General features: G+C 32.8%; 1 protein-coding gene across 1 annotated transcript; it reads left to right on the top strand.

Annotated features, from left to right (window-relative positions):
* The first annotated feature begins 7,862 nt into the window (after positions 1-7,862).
* LOC107863043 (polyadenylate-binding protein-interacting protein 11) lies at positions 7,863-17,614 on the top strand. Its single transcript, XM_047409503.1, has 11 exons — positions 7,863-8,107; positions 8,240-8,793; positions 9,078-9,188; positions 9,293-9,337; positions 9,452-9,524; positions 9,619-9,731; positions 9,847-9,906; positions 9,996-10,043; positions 10,128-10,196; positions 17,095-17,156; positions 17,253-17,614. The coding sequence occupies exons 2-11, from the start codon at positions 8,332-8,334 to the stop codon at positions 17,308-17,310; spliced, it is 1,101 nt and encodes a 366-aa protein (XP_047265459.1). The 5' UTR covers positions 7,863-8,107; positions 8,240-8,331; the 3' UTR covers positions 17,311-17,614.
* The last annotated feature ends 490 nt before the right edge of the window (positions 17,615-18,104 follow it).

Here is an 18,104-nt window from a genome sequence, read left to right as displayed (position 1 = left end):
TTAGAACATGCAAGATAATTAATGTTAAGGAAAAAAAAATAGAAAAACAAAAGTATTTTTCTTCTAAAATTCTTGAATGAACAAATAAAAATTAAATTAAAATTTTTAAATATTAAACAAATAAAAATAAACGAAAAATAGTTAGATAATCTACCAATTTCTATAAGAATCACAGGGAAGCCATTCCAATTGATAATCCAAGAGAAAGCATTACAGTATAAGGTTGGTGACGTAATTTGAAAATTACTTGTATTATACTTTCTCAGTTTGCCTTTATAGATTTGGAATACCCATTAAAACAATATTAATTAGGGGATTTATTTTATTAAATTAGCCTAATTAATTATATTTTAAAAATATAAATTTAAGTAAATACACTTTGTTTAGTCATTTAATGTTAAGGGTAATATTGGAAGAATATAATAAAATACTCTTGATTTTATCAAAGAAACAATTAAATTAAAATAAATATTTTTAAAAAGAGGATCAACTAAAACGAAACGGAGAGAGTAACTAATAGTAATTAAATAGTCATAATATTTAATGCTAGGATATAGTATAACTAATTATCATAGGGTGGTGGATCCTTCCTAAGGAATATTGGTGCATGCAATAATCGTGCGTTAGTGCACGCCAAACTACAGACAAACCAATCAATTATTAGGATGCCAAAATAACTCTACTGACCTTATTCTGATTCTCTGCATTTTATTTTATTTTTTCATTTTGTTAATAAATTAGTGACCCGATTAATTTATATGCCCCAATTAATTTATAAGCTTTTCATAAAAGTCTACTCAACCTAACACAACTTTTCTAAACCACCAACTTTAGTTTGGCTCTTTCTAAAAGCAACTTTGTCTAATTTCCTCTTAATTACGCCATTCATTTTTTCCACGTCGTTAGAGGAGCGGCGGAATCATAATTAGTGGTGAAATAGCAACTGGACATTTCATTGAATCATATTGTTTTTTTTTTTTTTGATGTGTTTAATTAAGTCTTATACGTTTCGAAAAAGTGTAAAGAAAAATGACTTGCTAAAAGTTATTGGCCCAATGAAGCTTATTTAAAACTAAACACTAAATATTACTTCTTTCGTTCCATAATGAGTGAATTGTTGGAGCATTTTTATGTTTCAAAATAAGTGAATGGTTCACAATTTAAAGTTTTTTCAAATTTACCCTTCATTAAATATGCATTGGAAGTGATGTATCATGTGTCTTTACTTTTGAAGAGGGTAAAAATAGAAAAACATGATAAATTATGTCTTTGCTTTTTTTTCTTAATATGTGTGTCAAAATTCAACAATTAACTTATTATCAAACGGAGGAAGTATCTCTTATTAAGTTTCTCAAATTCTTACATGATATCAATAGATTTAATTTTACTTAGTTATACCAGTGGCGGAGCCACAGCCGATGAAGGGTGGTCAGATGAACATCTTTCGTTGGAATTTTTTTCGAGTATATAGACACCCTTGACAAGCTTGAGAAACATAGTCCAGTGGTCAAGAGTGTACATTTCCGCATCAACAACTCGGGTTCAAACCTGAACAGGTGCAGTAGTGTTTTATTTTATTTTTCTCCGTCACTGAGTTATACTATCTGCATTATAAAAATGAATTAAATTTGCTCTTTCACCATTAATCTTATGACATGTCGACTCATCACACCAACTTTCTTCGTTCGCCGAGATTTTATAACATTAAAGTTATATATAGAGATTGATAATATACCACAAAGTATTGTTTGCTTTTTCAATAGTAAAACAACTAATACGATCCTTCTCCATAGACCGATAAATACTTTTTAGGCCATTCTTTATTTCCGAAAACAAAGCGGAAAAGAGCAACTTCATAGATATTCAGCTGCTTTTTTTTTTTTTTTTCTTTTTTACTTTTAATTTTTTTTTTAAAAGAAAAAAACTTTATTCATGAATTGAAGCGGGACATATCCGATTCAACACGTGGAAGACGTGCGTAAGCGAGTGCATATGTCTTTTGTTAACGGCTTAACGCATCAATGGAGCCGTACTGCTTTCAAATTGCCCACCCCTAAAATTGAAAAGAAAAATATATAGTGTGAAAAGTTTTTTTCTCTGTGTGAATTTTATGATTTTAAATGTGTTGCAGGGCATTACAAATTTATTTACACTTTTGAGATGAATTAATTATAAAGAATGAATAGGAAAAGTTTTAATTAATTTTATTTTATTTTAAAATTAGCAAGTAATTTGAGCATCTGTTTTTATTAACGAGACAATTAATATGGAAAAGAGGGAATAGATATGTTAGTAGGCGTTTGACCATAAATATTACTCGCAATATTTTAGAATACATTCATTTTATTGCAAAATATTTGTTTGGCCATGAAAATCAAAAACATGTTTTGGAATATATTTTTACAATTTTTGATTTTTTTGAAAAACACCTCGAGTGCTTTATTTTTTTTAGACTCGATTTTTCTATCACTTTATAAAAAAAAGCACATCTAAAATCTAAAATATTTTTAAAAGTACTTTGACTAAATATAATTTCAGCTCTATTTTCAATTTTAAAAATATTAAATACAATAAATATGATTTTGATTTTATTAATCAAACGAGTCTTAACAAGTTTTTGCATACAAATGAAAACTTTGACATCCTTATCTGTATGATATATCGTTTATATACGTCACAGGAAACATGTAAATTACTAGTAGTACATATTTTGTCATTGAATTATAGTTTACTTTAAGATGATGATAGCTTTGACGTGTTTTAATTTGTTATTTTTTATTCGATATTGATATTAGGATTTTATTAAATTTTAATTTACGGAGGGCTAACTCATTTAAGGGCAATCGTTTCTAAAAAAATAAAAGAACTCCTAATTCCAAACAGCTAATTTTTAATCTCAAACCTTAAAATAAATAAACACTCAATCGATTATTGTCCATATCTTATAACTGAGAGTCTTTGATAGATTTTACGAAAGGTCTATATTCACGTACCTACATATAGAGATCGAGGCATGGATATGGCTTAAGAAAAACAACTAAAAAATAAATAAAGTTAAAATAAAGGACTTGTCCCCAATTGAACATTATGAAATCACTTAGTTATATCATATGAGAGTTCCAAACAAGTGGTGACATGATCCAAAAAGTATAAGGACAAGTAAATAAATAAAATCAAGTAGCGAAATGATTCAAGACTCAGGTGATCCTTAAATCAAGAATAATTAGCAAAATAGACGACAAATAAATAAATAAAATCAAAATAATTTTTTTTTCCAACTAAATATCACGATACAATTTAATTACATCATATGAGAATCTCCATAAAGTGGTGTTTAACAACCTCAATTTCACACAACTCTAATATATATATTATACTTCCAAATTCGAATACAAATAAGAATTCGAGCAACAAAGTAACAATGGACAAACACTAATGAAAAATCTACGAGTAACAGAGGAAGAAGGTAACTAGAAGGAGATGAGATAATAGATCATTGAAGGGGAGATGAGAGAATATAGACTAAGCCGAAACTTCAACATAATTTGCATAATCTCTTCCGTAGGTAACTACTCCTATTTAACATGTTTGCTTAACTCAAATCCCAAATGAAATTCACTCTTTTGTTGGACTGTAACTTCACCTCAGGCCCAAGTCCAAAGCCCATGACAGAGTTCATAATAATAACCCCATCCTCAATAAGAACCTTGTCCTCAAGGTTCAAGATAAGGAATCAAGCAAAAAGTAAATTAAATTTTGACCAAGGTTTGATGGAGCAAAGTTGGATTTGATGTTCACCAGGTGCAATAACCATACAACTCCTTAGTTTCCTCATGAGAAATTCATTGACATGCATAAGTAGAGGAGCATATGTTGAAAGCATAATATGACTGAATCCAGAAATTAACGGTTTGTCATTGTCAAAAATAAGAATGCCCCACTGAGAAGTTGTTGCACATTGCCTAGGGTCTTTCTCTATTTTTCATAACTTGTAGTTACATGCATTGTGCCAAAGAAACTTCTTCGATGAACCTCCACCTGCAGCATTCACAACGTTTGTGCATATTCTATCAGAAACTCTTAGAGCTCTACAAAATATAGTCAGCTTGAACTCCAAAAGATCCTCACTCCAGCTTTTAACGTCTCCTGGCCACAAACATCCGGAAGCATCCATGTAAACGTCATTTGACCAAAGTGATGAGTCTCTTAACATTTTCAACATAATGAACCAACAAAGAAATGCCCTATAATTCAGAGGTACAACAGATGATACGTCGCAAAAATAGGAACCTATTATTTTTCCTAATATGGCTAGATTGTCCTTCTCTCTCATATTTTTAAAAACTACCTTCAAGTTCAGTTCACAGTGATTGTTGAAAGAAAGAGGAGCTACAATGTGCTCTCCACTGAGTTCAAGAGGACAAACAAAAATCGATAGAAAACGAGCTCTTTCACCCCACGATCTAAGCTTGTGCTCTGACAATACCATTAACCAAATGAACTGCTTGGAAACAATTACTCTCAACAACAATGCTATCAATGAGACAACTCTGCATCATCCGGTAGCATGAGGTGAGTTGTTGGTCCATTGTCTATGACCAAAGTTCTTTGCCAAAATATAACAGTTGACGAAATATGGCCAATACATCAGATAATTTTCGTGATGGAACCAGTGAGGAAACATGAGATACTGACACAATAGATTTCATTAGGTAAACAGAGCCCATCTAATTACGTAACACATCATTAAAATTGTACCCCACTGCAATTTTTCCATCAACACAAAATTCATTTATATGTATTCTCCAAATGTCATCTTTCATCACGTTATCAAAGACAACAGAGATTGAATTCACTAAATGACCCAAAAACATCACAAACATCATAATCAAGAGATAGACCAGGATAAAAAACAAGATATGATGAAGTTCGCCTTGATATATGAACTACTCCAAAAATAGCAAACAAGAGCACATCATCTTTGTTTATCAGAATATTTTGCATTTGTTCTGAGTATCGTGCAGCAAATGCCTCGAACACCCTCTCTATTTTCTCCTCATTACCAAGCTCTTTCGATTTAGACAACAAGATACCATGAAGATTATGCTCCTGACCCACATAAGCTTTGGAGTTCTCTTCATCTTGGTATGTTGTGACATTACCTTTTTCATCCTCAATAACCAAAGGAAATTTATAGGTTCCAATATTAAAACCTAATTTCCCACAATATTTAATCTCTGACTCTAGATTTTTGTTGAGAACCCGACCCATATTCCCAAAATTATCATTCGTAAGGGATAACTTTAGAAATATGTGCTCAATTCGTTAAGATAAATCATCAAACACTTGGACCTCATGTGTTACTGAAAAGCCTTTAACTGACTCGTCAACCGCCGTACCTAGATTTGTAGAGATAGGAGAATATTCAGCTTGCATGGTGTAGATTGTCAAGTTTGCTGAGCATAGAAAAGTAACTCTCGTCTAACTTCTGCAGCAAATTACGGGCAATGTCGATATGGTTATGCACCATGTTAGAGCCATTTCAAAAATGGATTCTCAATTTCTCAGTGAAATGCTTTCAATCAAAAAATTGCTTGTTGCGATATAACCATTGGAATCAATCATAAGCAGCACTATCGAGATAGAAGGGAGCAAAAGGTAGCCAGTCTTTCTCAGGGAAGTCGAGATAGGCATAATACTGCTCGGCATGACTAATCCACCCTTCTGCGGTGACGCCGCAAAACTTATCGAGGACTATCACTGCAATAGGAGTACGATCGATGAAAGCACCAATGTAACAACCTCAATTTCACACCACAACTCTAATATATATATTATACTTCCAAATCCGAATACAAATAAGAATTCGAGCAACAAAGTAACAATGGACAAACACTAATGGGAAAACTACTAGTAACAGAGGAAGAAGGTAACTAGAAGGAGATGAGATAATAGACCATCGAAAGGGAGATGAGAGAATATAGACTAAACCGAAGCTTCAACATAATTTGCATAACCTCTTCTGTAGGTAACTGCTCCCATTTAACGTGTTTGCTTAACCCGAATCCCAAATGAAATCCACTCTTTTGTTGGGCTGTAACTTCACCTCAGGCCCAAGTCCAAAGCTCATGACAGAGTTCAAAACATGATGACATAAATCAAAAGATTTCAAAGACAACTACTGGTTGTATAAAGCACATTCTTAGATCAGAGTATTGCTTTGAAAACCATTACTTATCCTTATACTTTTGAGATTACTACTTTAAAAACCGCTAATTGTCCTAAATAAAATCATGTCATCACTTGCTATTTGGTGATTTTTTTAATTTCTAAATTGGGATCTAACATGTTTATCAAAAATGACTAATTTGTATTTTCTAAAACATGAATGCTGAGGTTGAATATATTACAAGACTTTGAAGGTGGGGATTTTTGTGTGTTTTTAAAATTTGGGTGCAAGAAATATCATTATTTAAAGTTCCAATGATGATATCATAAATTTGGCCCTTTTAGACATCAAACTTTGTGTTTAGAATGTAAATTAAAACTTAAAAGTGACTTTTTAACCCATAGCCCCTGATATCTTTCATTATTAATATGGTTTCTTTTTTTCTTCGCTAACGATTCGATTTCATTACCAAAATGACAATACAAATCATTATTGACCTAGTACCATAGTCTGGTAGAACCAAAATCATCCCTACTTGATCAAACTATTAACAGTGAGGGTTGTAGTTCAAATCAATGTTAATTTAGGCCTAGCCATCTTTGAAGGACTTACAATTTAAAATTCTACTGTTCCTTTCATGCTAGATGTTATAGACACCTGCAGCAAGCATCACTATGAAAATATGTGTTTTACCTGATCGACGTTTGATATTTTTATCAGTTCACTTTAGTCCACTAGTATAAGGCAGAGCAGTGGTAGATTTAACGATCTGAGTAGTACATTCCACACTTTAGCAGCATAATCACATTTAAAGAACAAATGTTCAACAGTTTCATTTTCTACTCTACACAGAACACATGTCTCATTCACTTGTATTTTCCATTCAGCCTATCTTTGATATGCAGTCTATTCGTGATGGCCAACCTTAGAATAAAGACTCACTTTGCAGCTCCACGGTTATTCCACATTAACCTTCTTCATGCCACTTTCTCAAAGTTACCTAGTCACCTTCTACGTGTTTTATTTACGTATAATTTATTTTAGAAAAGAAGTTATACTACTTTTAATGTCTAGTAATTTTTTTAAAAAAATCTATTTTACAACGATTATATTTTTTAAACTTTTTTTTAATATACCATTGGATAGATTTAAAATTCTAAAATTTAAAAAATTATTGTAATACACCTAAACATCTTTAGATAATAAAAAGGTAAACACTCATAAAGCAAATATCTTTAAATAAATATTTATCTCTGTTGTTATCTCTTACGGAAAAGAAAATCCAAAAAAAAAAAAAAAAAAAAAGACAAGGCTATGTGAAACAATTCATATAAAAACGCTCGTCCTCTTTTATTTTATTTTATTTTCTTATGAAATCATTTAAATAAGAATTAAATGCTTTTAAATTATTTATCTGATATTACTAGTATTAATTTTAAAATTTATTATATCAATATTAGTAATCAATATCAATTTTTTATATAAAAAAGAACAATAATACAAAAATTAATCATGTTGAAATAAATAATAAAAATAAGAAAAATACCTTGCGATCCTTAAATCTTTTTTCTAATAAATAAGACAAGATATTTCTAAAAATGAATAATTCTTTTTTAAAGTCATACCTCTACATATAATATATTATTTTAATATAATATAACAAATCAAACAATCATTAAAAACTAATCTCATCTCCAAACCACTACTAAATATAATCCTTTTCATAGTGGATACTCATTTCTCTCTATCTCGCGTCATACTATTCGTTTTTTCCTTCCCTGCAGACTCAGTAAAATAGTACTTACATCACTCCAAAGAAAAAAAAAAAAAGAGTCTTACCCTGTTTTTGCTCTTCTTTAATTTTCATTAACCCCCACCTCACGATCTTTGAGTTTGTATTTTGTTCTTTCATTAATGCACACAATTTAGACTAATCAGGTACAATTAATCGATTTCCAATTTTATTTTCTTCAGTGAAAATTTCCATTGGCTCGTACTGTGAAAATTAAAACGATAGCGTAAATTGGGAAATGACAGAACTGATCATTTTTCTGTTTTGCTTTTTCACAGAACCCAAATTTGGGAAAGAGGTTTAAAGAGGAAGGAGAAAAAGGGGGCTGTTTTGGGTACTGTGATACACAGTTGTTGTTGAACGAATAATCATGGCCGTTGATGAGAATGGCTCCTTGAATCGGACGGACGATAGTTCTGCCGCCGTTGATCAGAACAGTGTATCACAGTCAACGATGCCCAATGATCAGAAAATTCAAATGATGACTATTGTTGATGATCAACCCGAGAAAAAGAGCGTGCAGCATAAGCCTCAAATGGGTGTTTTTCAACAAAGCATCAACGGTGGTGGAGTGCTGGTTCAGCATCAGAAAATGAACGGTGTTGGTTTGAGGAGAAATGGAGGTGTTGTTGATGAAGGGTTTAAGAAAGAGATGAGGGATTTAGAGGAAATATTTTCGAAATTGAACCCCCAGGCTGAGGAGTTTGTGCCTCCTTCACTCTCCAGTAACCATGGTGTAGTGCCAATATCTCCAGCTGGAGAGCAATTTGGATGTGATGCTTTCAATTTGGTAATGCAAAATGGACTCGGCGATGGAAATTTCAATAGAAGGGTATGTATCTCATCACCTTTTGCTTTTCTTCTTTTTCATTTAGTAACAACTGGAAAACTGTGCATATGCAAATGTTGGGTTCTCTTCTTGTGGGTTGCTTTTCATAATTGGTATCATGCAAGAACATATATTGAGGTCTAAAAAGGAGAATATTGTTATTTCTCTCTGTGCCCATTGTCTAAAAATAGATAAATTTATTTTGTTTCACCTTTTGTAACCTTGTTTTGTGATGGATCATTGTCATGGAGTCGTGGCTAACAATTCTGGTTGAAATGCACTAGCAGAAGAGAAATGGCAATGGCGGTGGTAGGAGACGGACGAATGTCCGAACGAGCATGGCTCAACGTGAAGAGGTTATAAGGAGGACAGTTTATGTGTCTGAAATTGATCATCAGGTACTAAAAAGAGGGATACTGAGGGCACTGGGTATTTGTTCATTATTTCTCGATTATTTCACTTTCATCTTTTTTGGGGGGCTTATTGTTCTTATTTTGTGTAGGTGACTGAAGAGCAACTTGCTACACTCTTTCTTACTTGCGGGCAGGTGAATATGTTTCCCGTTTGGTCATGCTTCCACATTCAATCATTATTTACAGCTTTGTTAATATGTTAATAAAATGTTTTCTTGCCATAATCTTTCCGACTTAATGTGCTGAAGGTGGTTGACTGTCGCATATGTGGAGACCCCAATTCTGTACTCCGTTTCGCCTTCATTGAATTTACTGATGAAGGTATGTTGAACCATAATCTTTGGTTTGACATTTTTCATTTTTGGTTGAAGTTCTTGTTGTCTAATAGGGACATTGTCCCATGTATTGTCTGCAGAAGGTGCAAGGAATGCCTTGAGTCTTGCGGGAACTATGCTAGGGTTTTACCCTGTGAGAGTGCTTCCCTCTAAAACTGCAATTGCACCAGTTAATCCAACATTTCTTCCGAGGGTGAGAAGTTGTGTATATTTTCTGTATTTCCTTTTCGAAAAATTGCTGTTGAGGGCGATGAATGGAATCTCTCTGTTGCTAATATTGAAATTTTACCTTTGGCCTGGATATGTAGTCTGAAGATGAAAGGGAGATGTGTGCAAGAACTATATACTGTACAAACATTGATAAAAAGGTAATTTTGGGTTTGTAATTGCTGTTTCACATGGTTGAAGAGCATCTAGGGAGATTATGCTTTCTGACTTGTTCATTTGTATGAAATAGGTTACTCAAGCAGATGTCAAGCTCTTTTTTGAGTACTTCTGTGGAGAGGTTTGTAGCTTCTCACCTAACTTGTCTGAAAGTGCTTGTCCTACCTATGGTCCTTACTCTATGCAGTTTTCTTCTCTAATGCAGGTTAAGCGCTTGAGGTTACTTGGTGACCATCATCATTCCACCCGTATTGGTTTTGTCGAGTTTGTTATGGTAACTTCCATGAGCTTTTCTTGGTTTTGCTGTCTGATATATCATACTGTTCTAGACATTTGGTTCTTTCTACTCTTAAGAACTACTAGACCTCCATTCAGAATGGTGATCTTTCACTATCCCTGCTTGTAGATGTAGTATGATGTTGTTACTTAGTTGAGTCTTTTACGTTCAAATTGTAAAAACATCAGGTTTGTCCCTCTTTGAATTTCATGTGGACGAACTAAGTTCTTGTCAGTAATTTGTCCGCTTATGTGAATTTGAGATAATGTTGACATAAACTGAATTTTATTCAAAGTTTTTCTCCCCTTTCTTGCTGGAGTGCCAGTCTAAGCTTATGTTGTTATCTATCTTCGTCACCAGAAACTAATCCTAATATTCTTAACTAGATAACATGAGCTATGCAACAAGAACAACGTACCAAATGTAATCCCACAAGTGGGGTTTGGGGATTGTAGGATATACGCAAGACCTTACCCCTACCTTTTGGGATAGAGAGGTTGTTTCCGATAGAACCTCAACTCAAGAAAGTGTGATCAAAGAAGGATAGAAAGGAAAACAACGACAATAGAATAGCAAGATAAACAAAACCATTGAAGTATCACTGTATCAGGTAGTAGTAACTAGTAAAAATTAAGAATACGGTACTATGCAAATACTAGATAAGACTACTAAATAAAGAGAAGAGGAGAATAGATCCATGCTTCTCCCTCATAAAAGTACTACAACACAGGGCTACCTACTATCCTTCTACCCTAATGTTCGACCTCCAAAACCTTCCTATCTAGGGTCATATCCTCAGTAGGCTAAAGATATGCAAATGTCCTGTCTAATCACTTCCTCTAGTTCTTCTTAGGCCCACCTCTGCCTCTCCTAAAACCCGTGATTGCCGAACTCACACCTCTTTACTGGTGGCTCAACGCACCTCCTCTTCTTATGTCCGAACCATCTCAGCTTTGCTTCCCTCATCTTGTCCTCTAAGGAGGCCACTAGCACCTTGTCATGTATAACTTCGTTCCTAATCTTGTCTCTCCTAGTATGCCCGCACATCCATCTAAGCATCCTCATTTCCACTGTTTTCATCTTCTGAATGTGTGTGTTCTTGACGAGCTAGCACCCTGGCCCATGCAATATTAGCTATGCTAACATTAATTTCTGTCTGATAAAAATCTTCTGGCGGACCTATCTTATAAGGAGGGGGAGGGTTCACAGGCACCTGTTAGCCTCGGAAAAAATCCTGTATGTATATCCTGAAGTATGTATAAATATTTTACTGGGCACCCGAATACACGAACATTAGAAGGGGTCACTGGTTGGTGGGGTTCGTTAGCTTTGCCCTTAGTTTCAGTAACCTGGTTTGATTCCTAACTGTAGCATACATGTTTTTTTTGTGTGTTGTATGGCATCTTTTAACATACCAGATTATTGTTTTTTGTTGATTTTTCTTTCTTTAGTTTCTCCCTTTTTCTTTAGCTACCAGTTTTTTTTCTTCAGAAGGTAACATAATTGAATCAAGATCATCAATATATTCTGATTTACTCCAAAAACTAAAACGGAGAATATGATTCATCTTGATCTTTTGTATAGAGACTACTTGTATCTTCAAAGAGTCTTGAATTCCTTTCCTTCCACATTGTCCACAAATGATTGTTCAAACAATTTTCCAATCTGTCTTTCTAAGTGGTAAAATTCCCCCCTGTTCCAGCTTTGAGAAGAGTTTCGAAGTTCTTCCGGCATTCCCACCTGATACCTCTGAGGTTGATGAGCAAATCCCATAGTTGGCAGGTCACTTTACAATGTAGAAATAGATGGTTGATGTCTCAACATCATCTTGCTTACACAAATAACATCTTGAGCAAAATTGTATTCCTCTCTTCCTTAGGTTCTCCTGAATAAGGACTGGTTCTCTAGCTAGTAACTACCAACCAAGTAAAGCAAGCCACTTTATATTGTACCTTTACTTTCTATATATGCTTCCATTGCCATAAACTATTTTGGTATCCCACTTCTCTTTTTCTTTTCTTTTGAGTTAATCCCTTCCTGAAAAAGTCCCAAATCCACTTCTCCATCCATTATAGAAATAAGAAACTATGGAACTCGTTCTCCAAATCCAAATCCTGCTTCTTTCTCCCTATCTCATATTACCAGTCCGCCAGGACCACAACCCACCAGCGGAAGTTTCACCGGTTTTTCTCCTAAAGATATTGGTCATCGGTGTCCCTTCCACTCTCAAATCCTAGATCCGCCTACAACAATACCATAATTGAAATGTTGTGGGATGATAAAGGTCCATCTACAGGTCAGTTCAAACTGTGAATACAATGTGCTTGTGTGTATTTTTCAATAGCTATTGGATGCTTCGTTGTTAGAGTAGTAGAGTGAATGACCAATATTAGATATGGTACCCACTTGCTGTTCAGTAAATCTTTGAGGCATATAGTTGTGTAGATTGAATTGCTGGAAGGAGAGGGTCCTTTGGTCAGTTGCATAAAAAACAACTTCAGTACAAAAATCCACATAGCTAGTACATATAAAGTATAAAATAAATAGAACTGGATTATGAATGTAATCCCTACATAACTAATACAACGTTTGGTTTCTATTGTAAAATCATTTAATTTTTGACTTTAAGTTTAGCATTACATCTACTGACATAACTTCTATAACTTCTGGAGGAATCTCATACTTTTATTTAGGGGTGTACAGACCAAACTGTCAAGTCAAACCGAACCGAGAAAAAAACCCGACTTATGGTTTGGTTTGATTGGTTTGGCGTTAGAAAAAAAAACCCGACCATTCTTGGTTTGGTTTGGTGTTAACCAAAAAAAAGTCAAATCGAACTCGAATCAAACCGACATAATATATATATTAGTTTAACTGTAACCTTTGATTATTTTAAATTAGACGATTTTGTCTATTGCGAAAGCTTATATAGATATTTATATGTAACTTTATTATAAAAAGTTAAATAGTAATTTACTTAGATAAAGTGGATTATAAATTTTTACAAAGATATCTAATTATAATAACATTGCTTACTTACAAATCTTATGCCCAAAAAAAACTAAAATTGGACACAACAATAAAATTAAAACCTTATCAATTACATGCACAAAAGATGATCAAAGAAATATTCCTAGAGAAAAAAATGCAATATTGTCGAAGGCAAAAATAATTGAGAGAATAATACCTTAAAATTTTGTGATGAAGAATGTTGAATAACGACCTTTTATATATAAGCGTTCGGATCCTCCTCCTTACATAAATATCAGTCGACTTTTTTGTGTTCATATCTCAAATCTATATAGTCAGATTTTTTAAGTAGATATTTGAATTATATTTAGTTTAATTCCTACATCTACATTTGTATGTGGCTCCATATCATTAAATCTTTAAATTTAGATTATAAAGATCAAATATCCACATGTGATTATAAGCAACCAAGACATTCACATATAAACTAAAACCAACTCAATCAAACCCAACCTTCGATTGAGGACGGTACTATGCATAATGTGATATTGGTGAAAATGACTTATACTACAAACAACTTTTTTGCTTTGATTTTGTTTTGTTCTTTGAAATTCTATAACCGCCTTTTTTATGTTATTCTCATAAATTAGTATTACGATTTTCTTTAACATAAATAACAATTAATATGTCTCACTTACCAATAATATGGATTTCTATAGTGGTTGAATTGTACATAAAAGTTACGATATTACAAAAAACATGACTCATAAATAAAAAAGAATTTAACCTCCTATCCTAATTTGTGACCTTGATATTTTTTTTTTTTTAAAGAAAAATGGGATTGGAGCCCTTTTTATGTCACGATTACGCAAAGAAAGTAAAAGAAAAAAAGAGCAATAAACCTTTGATTTTTGACAACTTCATTCGGCGGCAACATACTTATCCAATTTTTCGATCTGAAACTTTCAACTAAAAGAGAAACACAAGAAATTATCAAAAGAGAGAATCAATGTCAATTGTTGATTATTATTCTTCATATATAATCTTTAAAGATATGATTTAAAAGAAATAAATAAAGGCAAAAGGGATGATGATAATGATAGTAAGAAAACACGTGAATCAAAACTAAAATAAAAAGCAAAAGTACAATATAAGAATTTGTTTAATATAAATTTTGATCCAAAATATTACTTAAATAGAATTATAAAGAATATTTTTTATATAAGGCAAAATTCTATTTTTAGAAGTACTAAATATTACCTAGATTAAATAATCAAAATCAACAAATATATGTTATTAAATCCTAAAACTCATGCGTAGGAACAATGAATTAAATTTATTCTATTTATAATGTTTTCCTTTTATAAATCATATAATTAAATATAAATTTTTCTGCCTCCTTTTTTTTTACGTGCACAACGATTTTTGCCCTTTTTTTACGTGCACAACGATTTCTTCCTTTTTTAACTTTGACTTGTCCTACAATTTTATTCTTAATATTCTATTTATTTTTCTTTATAATTTTAAATTATGAAGTACTAGAAGTTTTTAGTTTATCAGGATTCTTTCTATATATTTTAGGAGTTATTAAATTCTTTTCATATATTTTAGGATTCTTTAATCTAATTAAATAGTAAATTGAGGAAAATAGTAAAAAGACGTTTTTATCTATTGCAGAGGTTTCTAATGAAGGGAAAAAAGTTCAAACGTCATTTTTAAGGCCCTTCACACTTTTAATATAGTATAAATATAATATTCGAACTTTTTTATACATAAAATATTAATTATAATCTACTTTTTAAATACTTTTTTCAATTAGTTTTAGTAATTTTCAATAATTTGAAAGTAGATGTAGATATATATTTAAATTTGGGGCTTTAAGTTGTAATATCTGTCAATTAATTGCTAATTAAATGATACAAAATCCAATATAAACTTAAAACCTAAACTTTTCACTCTTCATCTCACTTTTTAGTTTCAAGAGAGTTTTCCGCTCCTTATTTTTTCATAATTATGGTTTTTCATTAGCACATGAGTGAAAACATATTTGATCTAGTCTTCGATCACAATATAATTGTAAAAACTAAATATTATTAAAAAGAATCGAAAAAACCGAAAAACCCGAAAAAATCGACTAAAACCTAAACCGGAAAAACCAATTTTATGTTGGTTTGATTTGGTTTATAGTTTTAATAAACCGACATGATTGGTTTGTTTTTTTTTTAAATAAAAAACGAACCAACCCGACCTATGTACACCCCTACTTTTATTTACTTAATTATATTCTCAACACACACCTTCATGTGCGGGCTTGATTCCTTTCTCATGGCCAAGCATATTGGAATTCTTTTTAATAATGGGTGGCACTGAGATTCCACCCCTCTACCTCTACCTGCTCTGATACCATGTTAAAATGTGTGACCATCTTATCTAAAAATTTAAGTTGTTATAGACAACACACTTTTATTTACTTAATTATAATCTCAACATGTGGAACAAAAATGCGTTTATGAGCAATATCTCTATAAGAATATCTGCAAAAAATGCCTTTAAAGTAAGATAAATCCTACGCATTACCATTTTCCATATAATAATAATTTTACATTAATATTAATTGGATGTTCCCTTAAAAATAAAAAAAAATTGGATTTCTTTATGGAAGAAATCCAACGACGATAAGCAAAATTAATCACTTATGAAATGGTTCCTAGACAGTAGGAAAACAGAATCAGTTCAACAGGCATATGGTGTATTTGGAAACTGATGAGTATATCTGTATATGCCAGTTAGATTATTAGCAATTCATAGTAACTCCGGGTAAATAAAATTGCAATCTAGGTGTTTTTGTGGCTGCCCAGCTCAGTCTGTTCTGCATCTCTCAGTGACTGTTGTTTTGATGGATATTATATACGTTTATGGCTGTTGCTTTGATGGGAGCCCTTACAGCTCTTATTATGAGGATTCTATACTTCTTGATCACTTAAATGGAACTGGAAAATAAGTGCTCTATACTTGATACTATTCTGTGAGGTACTATTGTAATAAGTAGATCAGCACCATCCAAGCAAATTTCACACTGGTGAAAACTTCTACTACCTGAAATGTTGTGATATCTGGTTTCCATGACAAAGTATCTTTAATATACTTGCATCAGGATATATCTTTATTTTTCTGTTTGGCAGTTGCTTTTGACTATCATGCTATCCATTCGCTGAGAATGAATATAGAGAACCATAAAAAGTTTTTATTAGTTTCTGTGGTGGTGGAAGTTCTAGAATTGAACTTCCTCACAACACTCTCTTTAACTTAGTTTCAATCTGCATCCAGTTCTCCTTGAGGTATTGCAAAGCTGTTTTCTGTTTCTCTAACACCTCCAAAATTTGTATTTTGTGCCAATGCTGTAGGTCAAACAGGAGATTTCTATAGTGTCCCACTTTCTGTTTTTGCATAGGAGAATGCTACACTTCTGTTCACCTCCTCCTTGTGATTAGCTGTAGGTGCAATTTGTTTCAAGGAGGACAATTCTAGTTGTGGCAATGACAAACATTGTCAGTGTTAAGACGTCATCTGTCTTAACCTTTCTTCTTGCCTATTCTTTGTTGTCTTTGCAAGATTTATTTCTAGGCTCTGTTGCTTACTTTAATGGAAATACATGGTATATATGTATCTCACTTTGCTTATTACTTAAGATTAATTTGCATTGGTCTTCCATGTTATGATAATGATTGATACCTAAAATTCGTGGACTCCTAATTATGTAATGTCATATATTTGATGATATTCAAAGAACAAATATTTTGAACTCCTACATTGTACTGCTTATTATGTTTATTTACATTTCCCTTAAAAAGGAAATTTAGCATGTCCCATTTCATGGCTATTGCTGTTTAGTATAGTTTCATGATGAAATTTCTGTTTGTTGCAGGCTGAGAGTGCCATTGCTGCACTGAACTGCAGTGGTGCAATCCTGGGATCACTTCCCATAAGGTTGCTCTCTTTGACTCCAGTAAACTTCTTGCCGATGCTTCTTTTGTATTTTACTCAAATTTCCGTTAATCTTGGAACTTTTTCCATATACTGCAGAGTAAGCCCATCAAAGACTCCTGTCCGACCACGCTCTCCTCGTCCGCCAGTGCAGTGATAAATCACTTTGCATTCCTCAATTGTATCTAAATACATACGTAGATACGGATACCATCAGAGCACCTCGTGGCATTTGCCTTTTAGTTTATTCTGTTACTCAGCTGGGCATCTCTCACCTTTTGGATACTTGTTCTTAAGCCTGTACTCTTGGCTGGTTCGTGAGTGCTCATGTTGATGTAATTTAAGTTTGGTATATTATGTTTCTCTGGGCAAGGCCTCGAGTGACAATACTGACCGATGCTCTAACTGTGACATTGATCCAATGAGTTCGTCAATATTCCACTACCCCGTTGGCTTGTGTTTCTGTGCTTTGCTCTTCTTTTTCCTCTAAGCAAGCTCAACTTTAAATGGGGTTCATAGATGATGTCTGAATTTACATGATTCATATCGTCGTCGGCTAGTATTTAGTTAATTGTATGTTGTTCCACGTAACAGGAGGATTATCCAGCCTATTAACTTCTTAGTTGCCCGAATGTGACAATTCAGGAGAATCAAGAAAAGGGGAGTCTTGCTACTCCAATACGATAAACAGAATAAAACCATATCGAGGTCTTAATTGTCAGATTTTACTATGATGTCCTTCGAACTTGAACATAAGAGTCGAGGGTCAAAAGAGGTTGTGTTTAGACCACGAGAAATATATTACTTAGGCTGAATTAGCTTTGCATGATTTGACCGAACATGTAATTCAAATTCAAAGAAGAAAAGAGAATGGTAGCATATAGTGCAAGTTATACATGTGTAAAACAACAAAATTAATAAATTCTAAAATATTGCTAAAACAAAAAAGAA

This window comes from Capsicum annuum, chromosome 3 (assembly GCF_002878395.1).
Source record: "Capsicum annuum cultivar UCD-10X-F1 chromosome 3, UCD10Xv1.1, whole genome shotgun sequence".
NCBI classification, from domain to species: domain Eukaryota; kingdom Viridiplantae; phylum Streptophyta; class Magnoliopsida; order Solanales; family Solanaceae; genus Capsicum; species Capsicum annuum.
Note: the sequence above shows the minus strand (reverse complement) of the source record. Positions and strands in the feature narration are given on the sequence as shown.

Bases quoted from the DNA above. Each gene is read 5' to 3' on its own strand.
- LOC107863043 (XM_047409503.1), top strand. From the start codon at position 8,332: ATGGCCGTTGATGAGAATGGCTCCTTGAATCGGACGGACGATAGTTCT. The intron at 9,732-9,846 runs GTGAGAAGTTGT...CTGGATATGTAG, and splicing joins ATCCAACATTTCTTCCGAGG to TCTGAAGATGAAAGGGAGAT. The intron at 10,044-10,127 runs GTTTGTAGCTTC...TCTCTAATGCAG, and splicing joins TTGAGTACTTCTGTGGAGAG to GTTAAGCGCTTGAGGTTACT.